This window comes from Scyliorhinus canicula, chromosome 5 (genome assembly GCF_902713615.1).
Source record: "Scyliorhinus canicula chromosome 5, sScyCan1.1, whole genome shotgun sequence".
Classification (NCBI taxonomy): Eukaryota; Metazoa; Chordata; class Chondrichthyes; order Carcharhiniformes; family Scyliorhinidae; genus Scyliorhinus; species Scyliorhinus canicula.
In genome coordinates, this window is record NC_052150.1 from 132,879,181 (window position 1) to 132,891,692 (window position 12,512).

The 12,512-nt window shown below is 47.6% G+C and overlaps 1 protein-coding gene across 23 annotated transcripts in view; it reads left to right on the plus strand.

Annotated features, from left to right (window-relative positions):
• Window positions 1–12,512, plus strand: part of zgc:110045 (uncharacterized protein LOC664755 homolog) — a 326,605-nt gene that overhangs the window by 243,688 nt on the left and 70,405 nt on the right. For all 23 annotated transcript variants that reach the window (XM_038797701.1, XM_038797711.1, XM_038797696.1 and 20 more), the window contains 3 exons: window positions 6,241–6,264; window positions 6,360–6,392; window positions 6,477–6,593. In XM_038797701.1, the coding sequence (XP_038653629.1) occupies window positions 6,241–6,264; window positions 6,360–6,392; window positions 6,477–6,593 (174 nt within the window). The remainder of the gene's footprint in view (window positions 1–6,240; window positions 6,265–6,359; window positions 6,393–6,476; window positions 6,594–12,512) is intronic.

Here is a 12,512-nt window from a genome sequence, read left to right on the forward strand (position 1 = left end):
CAGCATCTTTGAATCTTGGGATTGGACCCCTGGGCGCCATTGTTGAGAACTGGCTGGGGTTGGCTGAGCAAGTGCAGCTTAAGTGCTGCTCGACCTTGTTAGTGGGTGGCTGGTGAGCGCGGTGCCGGCGAATCAGCTGGCGAGCCTTCATTTGCGACGAGAAGCCCGTGAAACTTTGTTAAATGAACCAATTAATGTTGAGTTGTGTTACCGGCCTCGCTAGGCTAAGCGCCGGGAAGTTTGCATCAATTCCCACTCACTACAACACTTAGAAATTTTTCAGGAGAATCGCACCATTAGTTTGTTCTCCAAACATGGTAGATTCTTTGTTTTTCTCAAAACCTCAGAGCACCACTACCCAGGTGCTAGTCCATATTTGTTTAGCAAGACAACCGTTATATATAAAGTACAGTTTTAGACCCCGCATATAGAAATGAGGTTGAGGCAATGGTGAAAACACATAAACATACGAATTATGAACAGGACTAGGTACTCAGCCCCAGAGCTCTACCTTAATTTTCAGGAGGACTACCTTCCTTCTTCAGTAGTAGGTCAGTGATGCTGGACACCTTTTCAATATGGCATCTGGGTACACAATGGCAGACTAAGCACAATTCAAGCCTGCCCCACACTACATACAGTGTAAAATACCCAGATGCATAATTAATGAGGTCAGAGGAGGAAGATCTGGCGTGTTTTCCCACCAACATCCGCAGTGGGAAACTGTGGGCCGCGTCCGCACTTAGTCTCAAAATGGGATAATTCTGGCCGATATGTAAGGCTTTTAAAAGGAGGATTGTGCATAAAAGTGCAAATTAAAGAACACTGAGATTGAAGGCTGGAGGTTTAGATTCTGCATAACGTCATAGCTCAAAACTCTTTGAGCACTTCAGCACAGAATGAATTGGAGCTTCTTGCTGGGAATTTCTAAGTTAGAATTGTGATGAGGGTTCTCTGGCAGGAGATTAAAGGGATCTCTAAAGACACAGTTTAGATGGCTAATTATCGGTATTTATGCTGTCTCTCCAGGAGTTCTGCTTATTCCTCACTAAAGTTATGGCAGCAGTGCAGCATTCTGGCTGCAACTCTGCAACATTCTGGCCGCAACTCTGCAACATTCTTATAGTATGTGGCTGGCTTCTCTTTCCTTGCCTGACCTGGTATAGTTATCAAGCTATTTTACAGCATTCAGTGGTTGTTGTCAGGTAACAACCTTCTTTAATTTCTCTGCTGCTTCTTACTTTGAAGTGCACTGTCTATTTTCGGCAATCTTTATGACCTTCTGGTGAGCATTCTGGGGAGCACTTTCTCATCACCATATGTGAAGAGAGAGGCTATGTGCTCTGCAGCAGACCTGTCTGGCAGTGAATAAACAGCTTATTTCCAGGTTTGTAGCAAAAGTCTTATGAACCCTGAAAGCTGAAGGCATATAAATCTGCGTGTCGCGTCTTTTCGTCCGACTTCACTTCGTCCAACGACACTTCGTCCACGTCTTTTGGTCCAACGTCTTTTTGTCCGCACGTCTTTTGGTCCAACGTCTTTTTGTCCAATTATCCAATTACAAATAAACTCCGTATAAAACCATTTAATTGATAAAATGCAAGTACAATACAGCAAGTGAATTTAATTGCTAAAATGCAAGTAATTGATAAAATGCAAGTAAAATGCAAGTTGAAAAATGCAGTTAAAAAAATCTAAAAATGCAGTTAAAAATTCTAAAAGTAGTTAAAAAAATCTAAAAGTTTACTAATTACTTAAAATTCCCGAAAGATATCACATCACTTAGAGAATACAGTTGGAAAATGTAAATTCTTAAAGTTACTTAAAATTGATGTAAATTGTAAGCAACATTCCTCAAGAAATCAATTTTTGTTGTAGAATCATATTCATCAGCTACCTTCCTTTTGCTCTTCGTTGACACAATGAACTTTGCCATTTCTGAATGGGCAAATTAAGAAAGAGAACGATAATATCTATCCTTTAACGAGGCTCGTTAAAGGAAAGAGAACGATAATAACTATCCTTTAACGAGGCTCGTTACAGGAAAGAGACCGGTAATAAAAATCCTTTATTACATATTATACCTTGCTATGTGCATTAGAGAAGATTTCTATTTACAAAAAGTTAATGTGTGGAGTGGAGTGCTAATAAGCAAGTTACAAAAAGTCAAGTTACAAAAAGTCTTTGACAAAAAAAATCATCCGACAAAAAAACGTAACAAGTCACAAAAAGTCTTTGACGTAAAAAATCATCGGACAAAAAGACGTAGGGCCAAAAGACGTGCGGACAAAAAGACGTTGGACCAAAAGACGTGGACGAAGTGTCGTTGGACGAAATGACGTCGGACGAAAAGACATAGCACCATAAATCTGCAGCAGCTTGCTAATTCTTGCTGCTTACCTGCACACATTCTATATGCAGCTAGGTAAATATTGGACAGCCTACGTGTCCATTTGAAGCCCTTGCATGGCCAATTAGTGGTCCTTATCATAAGGACCTTATCTTGCTGTCACTGGGATATAACCAGCAGCAGGGGACGCCCATACCAAACATCCTGCCCAGCAGCTTTTCCTGCACAGGCTGGTGATGGCAAGGTTGAGGGGGACAGGGGGTATCACTGGGTTGGTACCTGGGACTTCGATGTTGTGGCCATTTCAGAGACATGGATAGAGCAGGGACAGGAATGGTTGTTTAGATGTTTTAGTAAGCTCAGGGAAAGTGGTAAAAGAGGGGGAGGTGTGGCATTGTTGGTCAAGGACAGTATTACGGTGGCAGAAAGGACATTTGATGAGGACTCGTCTACTGAGGTGGTATGGGCTGAGGTTAGAAACAGGAAAGGAGAGGTCACCCTGTTGGGAGTTTTCTATCGGTCTCCGAAAAGTTCCAGAGATGTAGAGGAAAGGATTGCAAAGATGATTCTGGATAGGAGCGAAAGTAACAGGGTAGTTGTTATGGGGGACTTTAACTTTCCAAATATTGACTGGAAATGCTATAGTTCGAGTACTTTAGATCAGTCAGTTTTTGTCCAATGTGTGCAGGAGGGTTTCCTGACACAGTATATAGATAGGCCAACAAGAGGTGAGGCCACATTGGATTTGGTACTGGGTAATGAACCAGGCCAGGTGTTAGATTTGGAGGTAGGTGAGCACTTCGGTGATAGTGACCACAATTCTGTTACGTTTACTTTAGCGATGGAAAGGAATAGGTATATACTGCAGGGCAAGAGTTATAGCTGGTGGAAAGGCAATTATGATACGATTAGGCAAGACTTAGGATGCATAGGATGGGGAAGGAAACTGCAGGGGATGGGCACAATTGAAATGTGGAGCTTGTTCAAGGAACAGCTACTGCGTGTCCCTGATAAGTATGTACCTGTCAGGCAGGGAGGAAGTGATTGAGCGAGGGAACTGTGCTTTACTAAAGTAGTTGAATCACTTGTCAAGAGGAAGAAGGAGGCTTATGTAAAGATGAGACGTGAAGGTTCAGTTAGGACACTTGTGAGTTAGCCAGGAAGGACCTAAAGAGAGAGCTAAGAAGAGGCAGGAGGGGACATGAGAAGTCCTTGGCAGGTAGGATCAAGGAAAACACTAAATCTTTCTATAGTTATGTCAGGAATAAAGGAATGATGAGGGTAAGAGTCAAGGACAGTAGTGGGTAGTTGTGCGTCGAGTCCGAGGAGATAGGAGAGGCGCTAAATGAATATTTTTTGTCAGCATTCACACAGGAGAAAGACAATGTTGTCAAAGAGAATACTGAGATACTGGCTACTAGATGGGATTGAGATTCATAAGGAGGAGGTGTTAGCAAATCTTGGAAGTGTGAAAATAGATAAGCCCCCTGGGCCGGATGGGATTTATCCTAGGATTCTCTGGGAAGCTAGGGAGGAGATTGCAGAGCCTTTGGCTTTGATCTTTATGTTGTCATTGTCGACAGGAATAGTGCCAGAAGACTGGAAGATAGCAAATGTTGTCCCCTTGTTCAAGATGGGGAGTAGAGAGAACCCCGGTAACTATAGACCAGTGAGCCTTACTTCTGTTGTGGGAAAGGTCTTGGAAAGGATTATAAGAGAGGATTTATAAGCATCTAGAAAGGAATAATTTGATTAGGGATAGTCAACATGGTTTTGTGAAGGGTAGGTCATGCCCCACAAACCTTATTGAGTTATTTGAGAAGGTAATCAAACAGGTGGATGAGGGTAAAGCAGTTGATGTGGTGTATATGGATTTCAGTAAAGCGTTTGATAAGGTTCCCCACTGTAGGCTATTGCAGAAAATACGGAGGCATGGGATTCAGGGTGAGTTAGCGGTTTGGATCAGAAATTGGCTAGCTGTAAGAAGACAGAGGGTGGTGGTTGATGGGAAATGTTCAGCCTGGAATTCAGTTACTTGTGGTGTACCACAAGGATCTGTTTTGGGGCCACAGTTGTTTGTTATTTTTATAAATGACCTGGAGGAGGGCGTAGAAGGATGGGTGAGTAAATTTGCGGATGACACTAAAGTCAGTGGAGTTGTGAACAGTGCAGTAGATGTTGCAGGTTACAGAGGGACATAGTTAAGCTGCAGAGCTGGGCTGAGAAGTGGCAAATGGAGTTTAATGCAGAAAAGTGTGAGATGATTCATTTTGGAAGGAGTAACAGGAATACAGTGTACTGGGCTAATGGTAAGATTCTTGGTAGTGTGGATGAGCAGAGAAATCTCGGTGTCCATGTACATAGATCCCTGAAAGTTGCCACCCAGGTTGATAGGGTTGTTAAAAAGGTGTACGGTGTGTTAGCTTTTATTGGTAGAGGGATTGAGTTTCGGAGCCATGAGGTCATGTTGCAGCTGTACAAAACTCTGGTGCGGCCGCATTTGGAGTATTGCGTGCAGTTCTGGTCGCCGCATTATAGGAAGGATGTGGAAACATTGGAAAGGGTGCAGAGGAGATTTACCAGGATATTGCCTGGTATGGAGGGAAGATTTTATGAGAAAAGTCTGAGGGACTTGAGGCTGTTTTCGTTAGAGAGAAGAAGATTAAGAGGTGACTTAATAGAGGCATACAAGATGATCAGATGATTCGATAGGGTGGACAGTGAGAGCCTTTTTCCTCGGATGGTGATGGCTAGCATGAGGGGACATAGCTTTAAATTGAGGGGAGATAGATATAGGACAGATGTCAGAGGTATGTTCTTTACTCGAGAGTAGTAAGGGTGCGGAATGCCCTGCCTGCAAAAGTAGTGGACTCACCATCATTAAGGGCATTTAAATGGTCATTGGATAAACATATGGATGATAATCGAATAATGTAGATGAGCTTTAGATTGGTTTCACAGGTCGGCGCAACATCGAGGGCCGAAGGGCCTGTACTGCGCTGTAATGTTCTATTGTTCTATTGTTAACCAGCCTATTGGTGGGCGTCCGGGGTTGTTTCCACCCCCCCTTCCCTTGGTTCTCCTTCCCCACTCTGGTCAAGATCCCGCGCCCCCTTCACCATTGTCTTTAAGCTTGTTCCAGCAATCCCTCACCCTCAATTATCTTTAATCTAGTTCAAGCTCCTCAGCATTGGTGACTGTTGTAGTCCCAGTAGTGAGCGCCACTCCTAGTGGAGCTGCTGGGACAGAGAGCTGGCAGCCATTTATTTGACCAATGGCTTTCTGAGGCGTGGAACCTCCTACAAGAGTCAATGACCTCCCTTAAACCAATGAATGCCCTTCCAGATCCTGCAGGAAAACATGCTGCAGCGAGGGCAGATTCACTCCCAACCTTTCACCGGCGGGGTTGGGGGGGGGGGGGGGGGGGGGGTGGGGGGGTGGTGTTGCGGGGGTGGGGTGGGGGGAGCGCAGGGGGAGACCTCAGTGACCCTTTAACTGCAGTCTCAAGTTTCCAGTCCTCAGTGGTCCATTGCACGCGCAACTGACTTTAAATTGGAAATCTCACTGTACCAGGCCACACAATATCACCTGAAGAAGGAGCCGTGCTCCGAAAGCTCGTGTTTGAAACAAACCTGTTGGACTTTAACCTGGTGTTGTAAGACTTCTTACTGTGCTCACCCCAGTCCAACGCCGGCATCTCCACATCATGACATAATATCAAGATCACCTTGCCGTACTCTGCTGAATCTAACTCAGGAGTAATTAACACTCTTGTTCTCCTAAATCAGAAGAAACAAAATTACAACAATTTATTTTTCTTCAGAGAAATCACTTACCGAAGGAAAACTAGTAACCTGCACTATAACATATTTTTTCCTGTTGTTCTACAGGAAGTTGGAAGCATTATTGGAAAGGTTAGTGCAGTTATTTTTAATTCCCCATCATTCAGTCTTTAAAGCTCCTAAAGAAAGTTATAATCACTCTGTGAACATTTATCTTTCTTTAATAGAAAGGAGAGACGGTAAAAAAGATGAGGGAGGAGGTAAGTTGCGACTTTTCTTCAGTGAAATATAGCTTGATTGATACTTCTCATGGTATTCAGACAATTAACTATTTTGTTTCGTAGAGTAGTGCAAGAATCAACATTTCAGAAGGGTCCTGTCCAGAGCGTATTGTAACAATAACAGGCCCAACAGATGCCATTTTCAACGCCTTTTCAATGATAGCACACAAATTTGAAGAGGTGAGTAAACATGAATACTTGAACTTTAAACATATTAAAACAGTTCAATTGTCAACTAAATGTGCAATAGAAGAAGACCAGGAGGAGAAAAAAATCATTTGCCTTAGCGGATGAATATGATTGCACTACTATTCAACTGGTATACTAGGAAAGTCTAAGTAATTCACGGCCTGGGCTGATGCCAGTATAGAAGAGTGGGGAAAGCTATATTTTGTCTCTGTGCTCATGGGCATTAGACAGGAAACAACAATGAATGATCTACCTGCTAATAACAGTTCTTTTCCCTTTGTGCAATGCATATATTTCGGAACATAAGTTCAAGACTGATTGTGATGCCTCCTGCAGAGTGTCAGTCACAGTGAAATTTAGAAGTGAATTCAGAAGTGAATAATATAAACTTGAATGAGTTTCCAGCAGTCTTATCCCATCATTGATCACCCTTAGGAGTAAAGGAGAGAAAATTGTAAAAGTGCACAACATCTCAACTGTCTGTGTTTAATAGTCTCCACATTATAACCAGGGGCTTGATTCAACCAAATTGGAACAAAGTCCAATAGCGAGCACTTTTAGCCGCATGTTTCCCGGCGCTCGCACTGTCGCTGTTCATCGCGACTCACATTGTATAAGGGTCTCAGTGGGGAACACGCAGCCGAGGCCACATATAGCCCTGTTTTGTACAGTGGGAAGTTCTGCTCACCAGAACTAGCAGTGCCAGAGCACCACCTTGCCCAAAGGTGGAGACCAGTGCTGAATGGTGTTTGTCCGAGGTCTCTAAGGCAAAGGAAATGAATCCCAAAGCCTCAGGTACCTCAGGAATCTGCACATTAGAGTGAGACTTACTGCCTCGCTCTAATATGCAGATTTGCCAAAAAGTGATCCCGCCCATTGTGGGCAGGATTTACATTGCAACGTCTCGCGAGATCGCATTGGATCTCACGAGGCGTTGTGATCGCGGGAGCGGGGTCTCTTGGCTTTTATCGGTCACGCTGCACCCCGGCGAGCTGCTTTTCCAATGCAGCGTGGCCTGTGCATCGGGCCCCTGAAATCTTTAAAGTCAGTTTTGATTGATTTCCGTTGATAAATTCACAGATTTCTTTGTCAGTGAATTGAGAAAACTCATCCCCTCCTGAATTTGATGAGGAAAACGAATTTCCCAGTTATTTCACAAAGTCAATTCCACCAATGTGCACGAATGATATCAGGATGTTTGTAAAGATCCATTAATAATGCCCACAACCATTTTTAAACAAAATAGACACATTGGGCGAGGTCTAACAGCCGCGTTACATCCGGCATTGATGCGGGTTTGTCGGTTAAATAGCAGAAGAGGCCAAAATCAGGATTGGCGTCAGGTGGAAATTGGTTTGTGATCTAACCAGCCTGCTCCCGGTGGCAACTTCCGGATTCTGCCCAAACCTGGCAAGACACCCGTTGACACAATTAAGACCAATCTCCATCAAGTCCAATCTAAGAGCCTCCTGGGAAATAACCCGCTTGCTCAGCGAGAAATCATGTGGTGCGATTTAGCACTGGTCCACACAAACGTAGACCAGGCATAACGGCACCTGGGAGGGGCTTTAGGCCATTGGAGATCCCTGGGTGAACAGGTTCAGTGTACTCGGCTCTCCCTCTGGCATTGCCATTTTGGCACTGCTAATGTTCCTGTGTGGCACTGCCAGGGTGCCATGATGAAAGTGCCATGGCACTTGGGTGTACTGGTAATGTTGTCCGGGTGCCCAGGTGCCAGGGTGGGACTACCAAGGGCCGGGGCCTGAAGGGGGGGCCATGTCCATAAAAGGGGGGATGAGGGGGTATGAAGGGTGTCCTCACTTGGGGGGGGGGGAGGGGGAATCTTACCGCAGTGTGGCAAGAAACCAATAATCACCCATTAAAGCAATCTCCATAGCATTAACGGGAACAACCCCTTATCTAACAGCCTCCCGTGATCGAACCACTTCCCCAGCAAGTGGTCACGTGGTCACCGATTAGTATTCCTTTTAAAAACGTGAAGCAGGCTGAATGGCTGCTGTGGGATCCAAAGAGGTGAGTAGCCATCTTCGGAATTGGGCAGTGAGCCCTGAGACACAGCCACTAATGCCCCAGTGCTTGGAATGGTGATGGGGGTGCCCCCGTGGGAGATGGCTTCGGTCAGGGGGGTTGGGTGTCTCAGCCCCCGTGGGTTTGCCATGCCACCTCCTGGATTGTGTGTATAATAGTGGGGGCAAATGAAGCTCCTGCCTGTCTGTCCCACATGACCACCCATAATGGCCACTGACTGTGGTGGCCTCTGGCTATTGCTTAGAGGGAATTAACAATCTGAGTAAAGTGAGCACTTCATAGCTCCTAAGTGCATTCCCATGGGTAGGCGTGCATATCTCAGGTGGGAGTTATTGCCTTGCATCCTAATCAGACAGTGAGGCCTGGACATTGTGCCTGAACACTGGAGGACTCAACATCATGGACTCAACAGCCTACATCCGAACACCAAGACACTGGGCACAGCACCGGGGCATTTCAGCGACCAGAGGTTGGGTGTGTGCATGATGGGGGGGAAACCAGCGGGCGGTCCAGGCAAAGCTACCAGCAGGTGTCTGGGATACAGGGCCTGGGATCCGTTGCCTAGGTGCTCCTGCTGCAGCCAGCAGTGCGTGGGCAGGGCAGGTTGGATGGCAACCTGAGGGATGGCAGAGGATGTGATGGGGAGGGGAGGGTGCCATGGGAGCGGGAGCGGCCGGGGTGGAAGAAACTGCTGATTGTCAGTCTCTCACCCTCTCCAATTCTGTACAGATATTACATGTGATGGATGATATCTTGGACTCCGCAGAAGCTGCCCTCGCAGTGCTGCTGGCAGACCAGGCTGCCAGACACCAAGGAGGTGGCCCATATGCAGGGCTCCACCCTATACCCTGGGGACCTGGCTGCCCATCAGGTCAAGGAGGGAACCAGAGGGGGAGATCCACAACGGTCCAATGTGTACAGGCATCGCTGGTCTTTTGAACAGATGAAAGAACAGATGCAGGAGGCATCTCCTCAACAAGGAGACGGTGCTGCACCTGTGCCATGACCGTGCGAAATTGGCACCACGTGAAGGAGGAGGATGCCATCCGTAAAATCACAGATGCCATGATTGACCAGACAACTAACTCTTTAACATTTGACCTTGGCCAGGCCCAACAAGATGCCCAGGCAACGAGGTTCCCCGCCATTGCAGGATGCCCCAGGTTCAGGGGGTAATAGATAGCTTGTATGTCACCTTGCACACACCAGGACATCAGGGATTGCCCAACATCAACAGGAAGTGGTTCCACTCCCTGAACGTCCAACTTGTGTGTGACACCACATGAGTATTATGAACGTGTGTGCACGCTTCCCAGGGATTGTGTAAGGCAGCTACATTCTGGGGCAATCGGAGATCCCCAGTTGGCTCTTAGGGGATAAGGGGTATCCACTGAGGACCTGGTTAACGACTGGCCAGTATGAAGGTAGGTGACTGATGCAGAGACCCGTTAAAACAAGGCTCATGCAACCACCCAGGCTGTCATTGATTGGTGCATGGGGCTGCTCAAAATACGGTCCTGTAGCCTCAACCGCTCTGGTGACGCACAGCAGTACACCCTCCAGAGGGTCGCCCACTTTATGGTGGTCTGTTGAGCCCTCCACAACCTGGTACAGCAGCAGGACGATGTGCTGGAGGTGGAGGGGGGGAGGGGGGGGGGGGGGGGCAACATGCGGCTACCAAGGATGAGGAGCTAGACCAGGAGGGCTGGAGGACGAGCCTGGGGAGAACCTGCAGGACCAACCCGAGGATGGAGGACCAGCAGCAGCGGCGAGGTTCTGGCATGCCCGGAGGGTTAGGGAGGCCCTCATCATTACCCTCCCATAATAGGACATGGCTTTCTCCGTCATTTCACTCCCTTCCACCCTTCCCCTTAACCCATTCCCCCTGACCCAATCCCCCTCCCAACCTCCCTGCTCAACTCTCCCAGGTTCTGTGCTACATCACTCCAGGGTGATGGGCCTGTGTCGGCACTATCAGCAGGCCACTGTTGAAGGCAAGAGGGTGGCGATAACCTGCTGGGAGCTGAGTGCTGGTGCTCCTCTGTCTATGCCACAGTCTGACTCCTGCCTGTCTGCTGTATGTGCACTCACCCCATCACCTGCACAAGGTATGCCTTGGCGGGGGGGGGGGGGGGGGGGGGTCGGAACTCCAGGGCCACTATGCCCTAGAGGCTGGGGAAGGGTCTTGGAGATCAGCCCTCATTGTGGAATAACGTTTTTCTTGGTTGCAACATGTTTTAATGCTGTACATTTGTGACCCCAACTCTCACTAGTGCTTGTGGTAATACCGTCCCCTTCCCCACCTCTTCCTTCCCCCCTTCTCCCCCACCCCACCCCCCTTTCCCTCCCCTCTATGCCTTCTCAGTGATCTTTGACAATTTGCACTGAGTGCTGAATTTGGTGCATTTGAGTGCTATAGTGAGAATTTGGTGACTAAGGGAGTGCTGAATTTGGGTGCATTTGAGTGCTATAGTGAGAGTTTGGTGACTAAGGGAGTGCTGCATTTGGGTGCATTTGAGTGCTATAGTGAGAGTTTGGTGACTAAGGGAGTTAGGTGAGGAGGGAGAAAGGTCCTCCTTTCATTTCATTTCCACAAAGAGCGAGAAGGGAGCCAGGAGTTTACAGAGAGCAGCTGACTGGGAGCAGGGTTGGAGGACGGAGGTCCAGTTGGTCCACAGGGCAGCTATATTCTGTAAAGTAAGAGGGGATGGAGGCTAGGGCAGTTACATGCTCCTCCTGTAGGATATAGGTGGTGAGGGATACTACTGGTGTACCCGCTGACTATACCTGTGGGAAGTGCACCCAACTCCATCTCCTCCGAGACCGTTTGGGAACTGGAGCTGGAGCTGGATGAACTTCGGATCATCTGGGAGGCAGAGGGGGTAATAGAGAAGAGTTACAGGAAGGTAACCACACCCAAGGTACTGGACAAGAGTAGCTGAGTTATAGTCACGGGAAAGAAAATGAACAGGCAGACAGTGCAGGGATCCCTCGTGGCCGTTCCCCTTCAAAACAAGTATACCGTTTTGGATGCTGTTGGGGGGGGATGACCTACCAGGGGAAGGCCCCAGCGGCCAGGTCTCTGGCACTGAGTCTGGCTCTGGGGATCAGAAGGGAAGGGGGGAGCATAGAAAAGCAATAGTAATAGGAGATTCAATGGTTCGGGGAATAGATAGGAGATTCTGTGGTTGCGAGCGAGACTCCCGGAAGGTATGTTGCCTCCTGGGTGCCAGGGCCAGGTATATCTCGGATCGTGTCTTCAGGATCCTGAAGGGGGAGGGTGAGCAGCCAGACGTCGTGGTGCACATTGGTTCCAACGACGTAGGTAGGAAAAGGGGTGCGGGGGTAATAAACAAGTTTAGGGAGTTAGCCTGGAAGTTAAAAGCCAGGACAGACAGAGTTGTCATCTCTGGTTTGTTGCCGGTGCCATATGATAGCGAGGCTAGGAATAGGGAGAGAGTGCAGTTGAACACGTGGCTGCAGGAATGGTTTAGGAGGGAGGGCTTCAGGTATTTGGATAATTGGAGCGCATTCTGGGGAAGGTGGGACGTGTACAAGCAGGACGGGTTGCATCTGAACCAGAGGGGCACCAATATCCTGGGGGGGAGGTTTTCTAGTACTCTTCGGGAGGGTTTAAACTAACTCGGCAGAGAAATGGGAACCGGATTTGTAGTCCAGCAACTAAGGAAGCCGTTATTCAGGACGCCAAAACGTGTAGTGACGCAGTGGGGAAGGTAACACTGACAAAGGAGAGTACTTGTAGGCACGGAGATACTTCAACGCAAGAAGCATCGGGAATAAGGTGGGTGAACGTAAGGCATGGATCGGTACTTGGGACTATGATGTGGTGGCCATCACGGA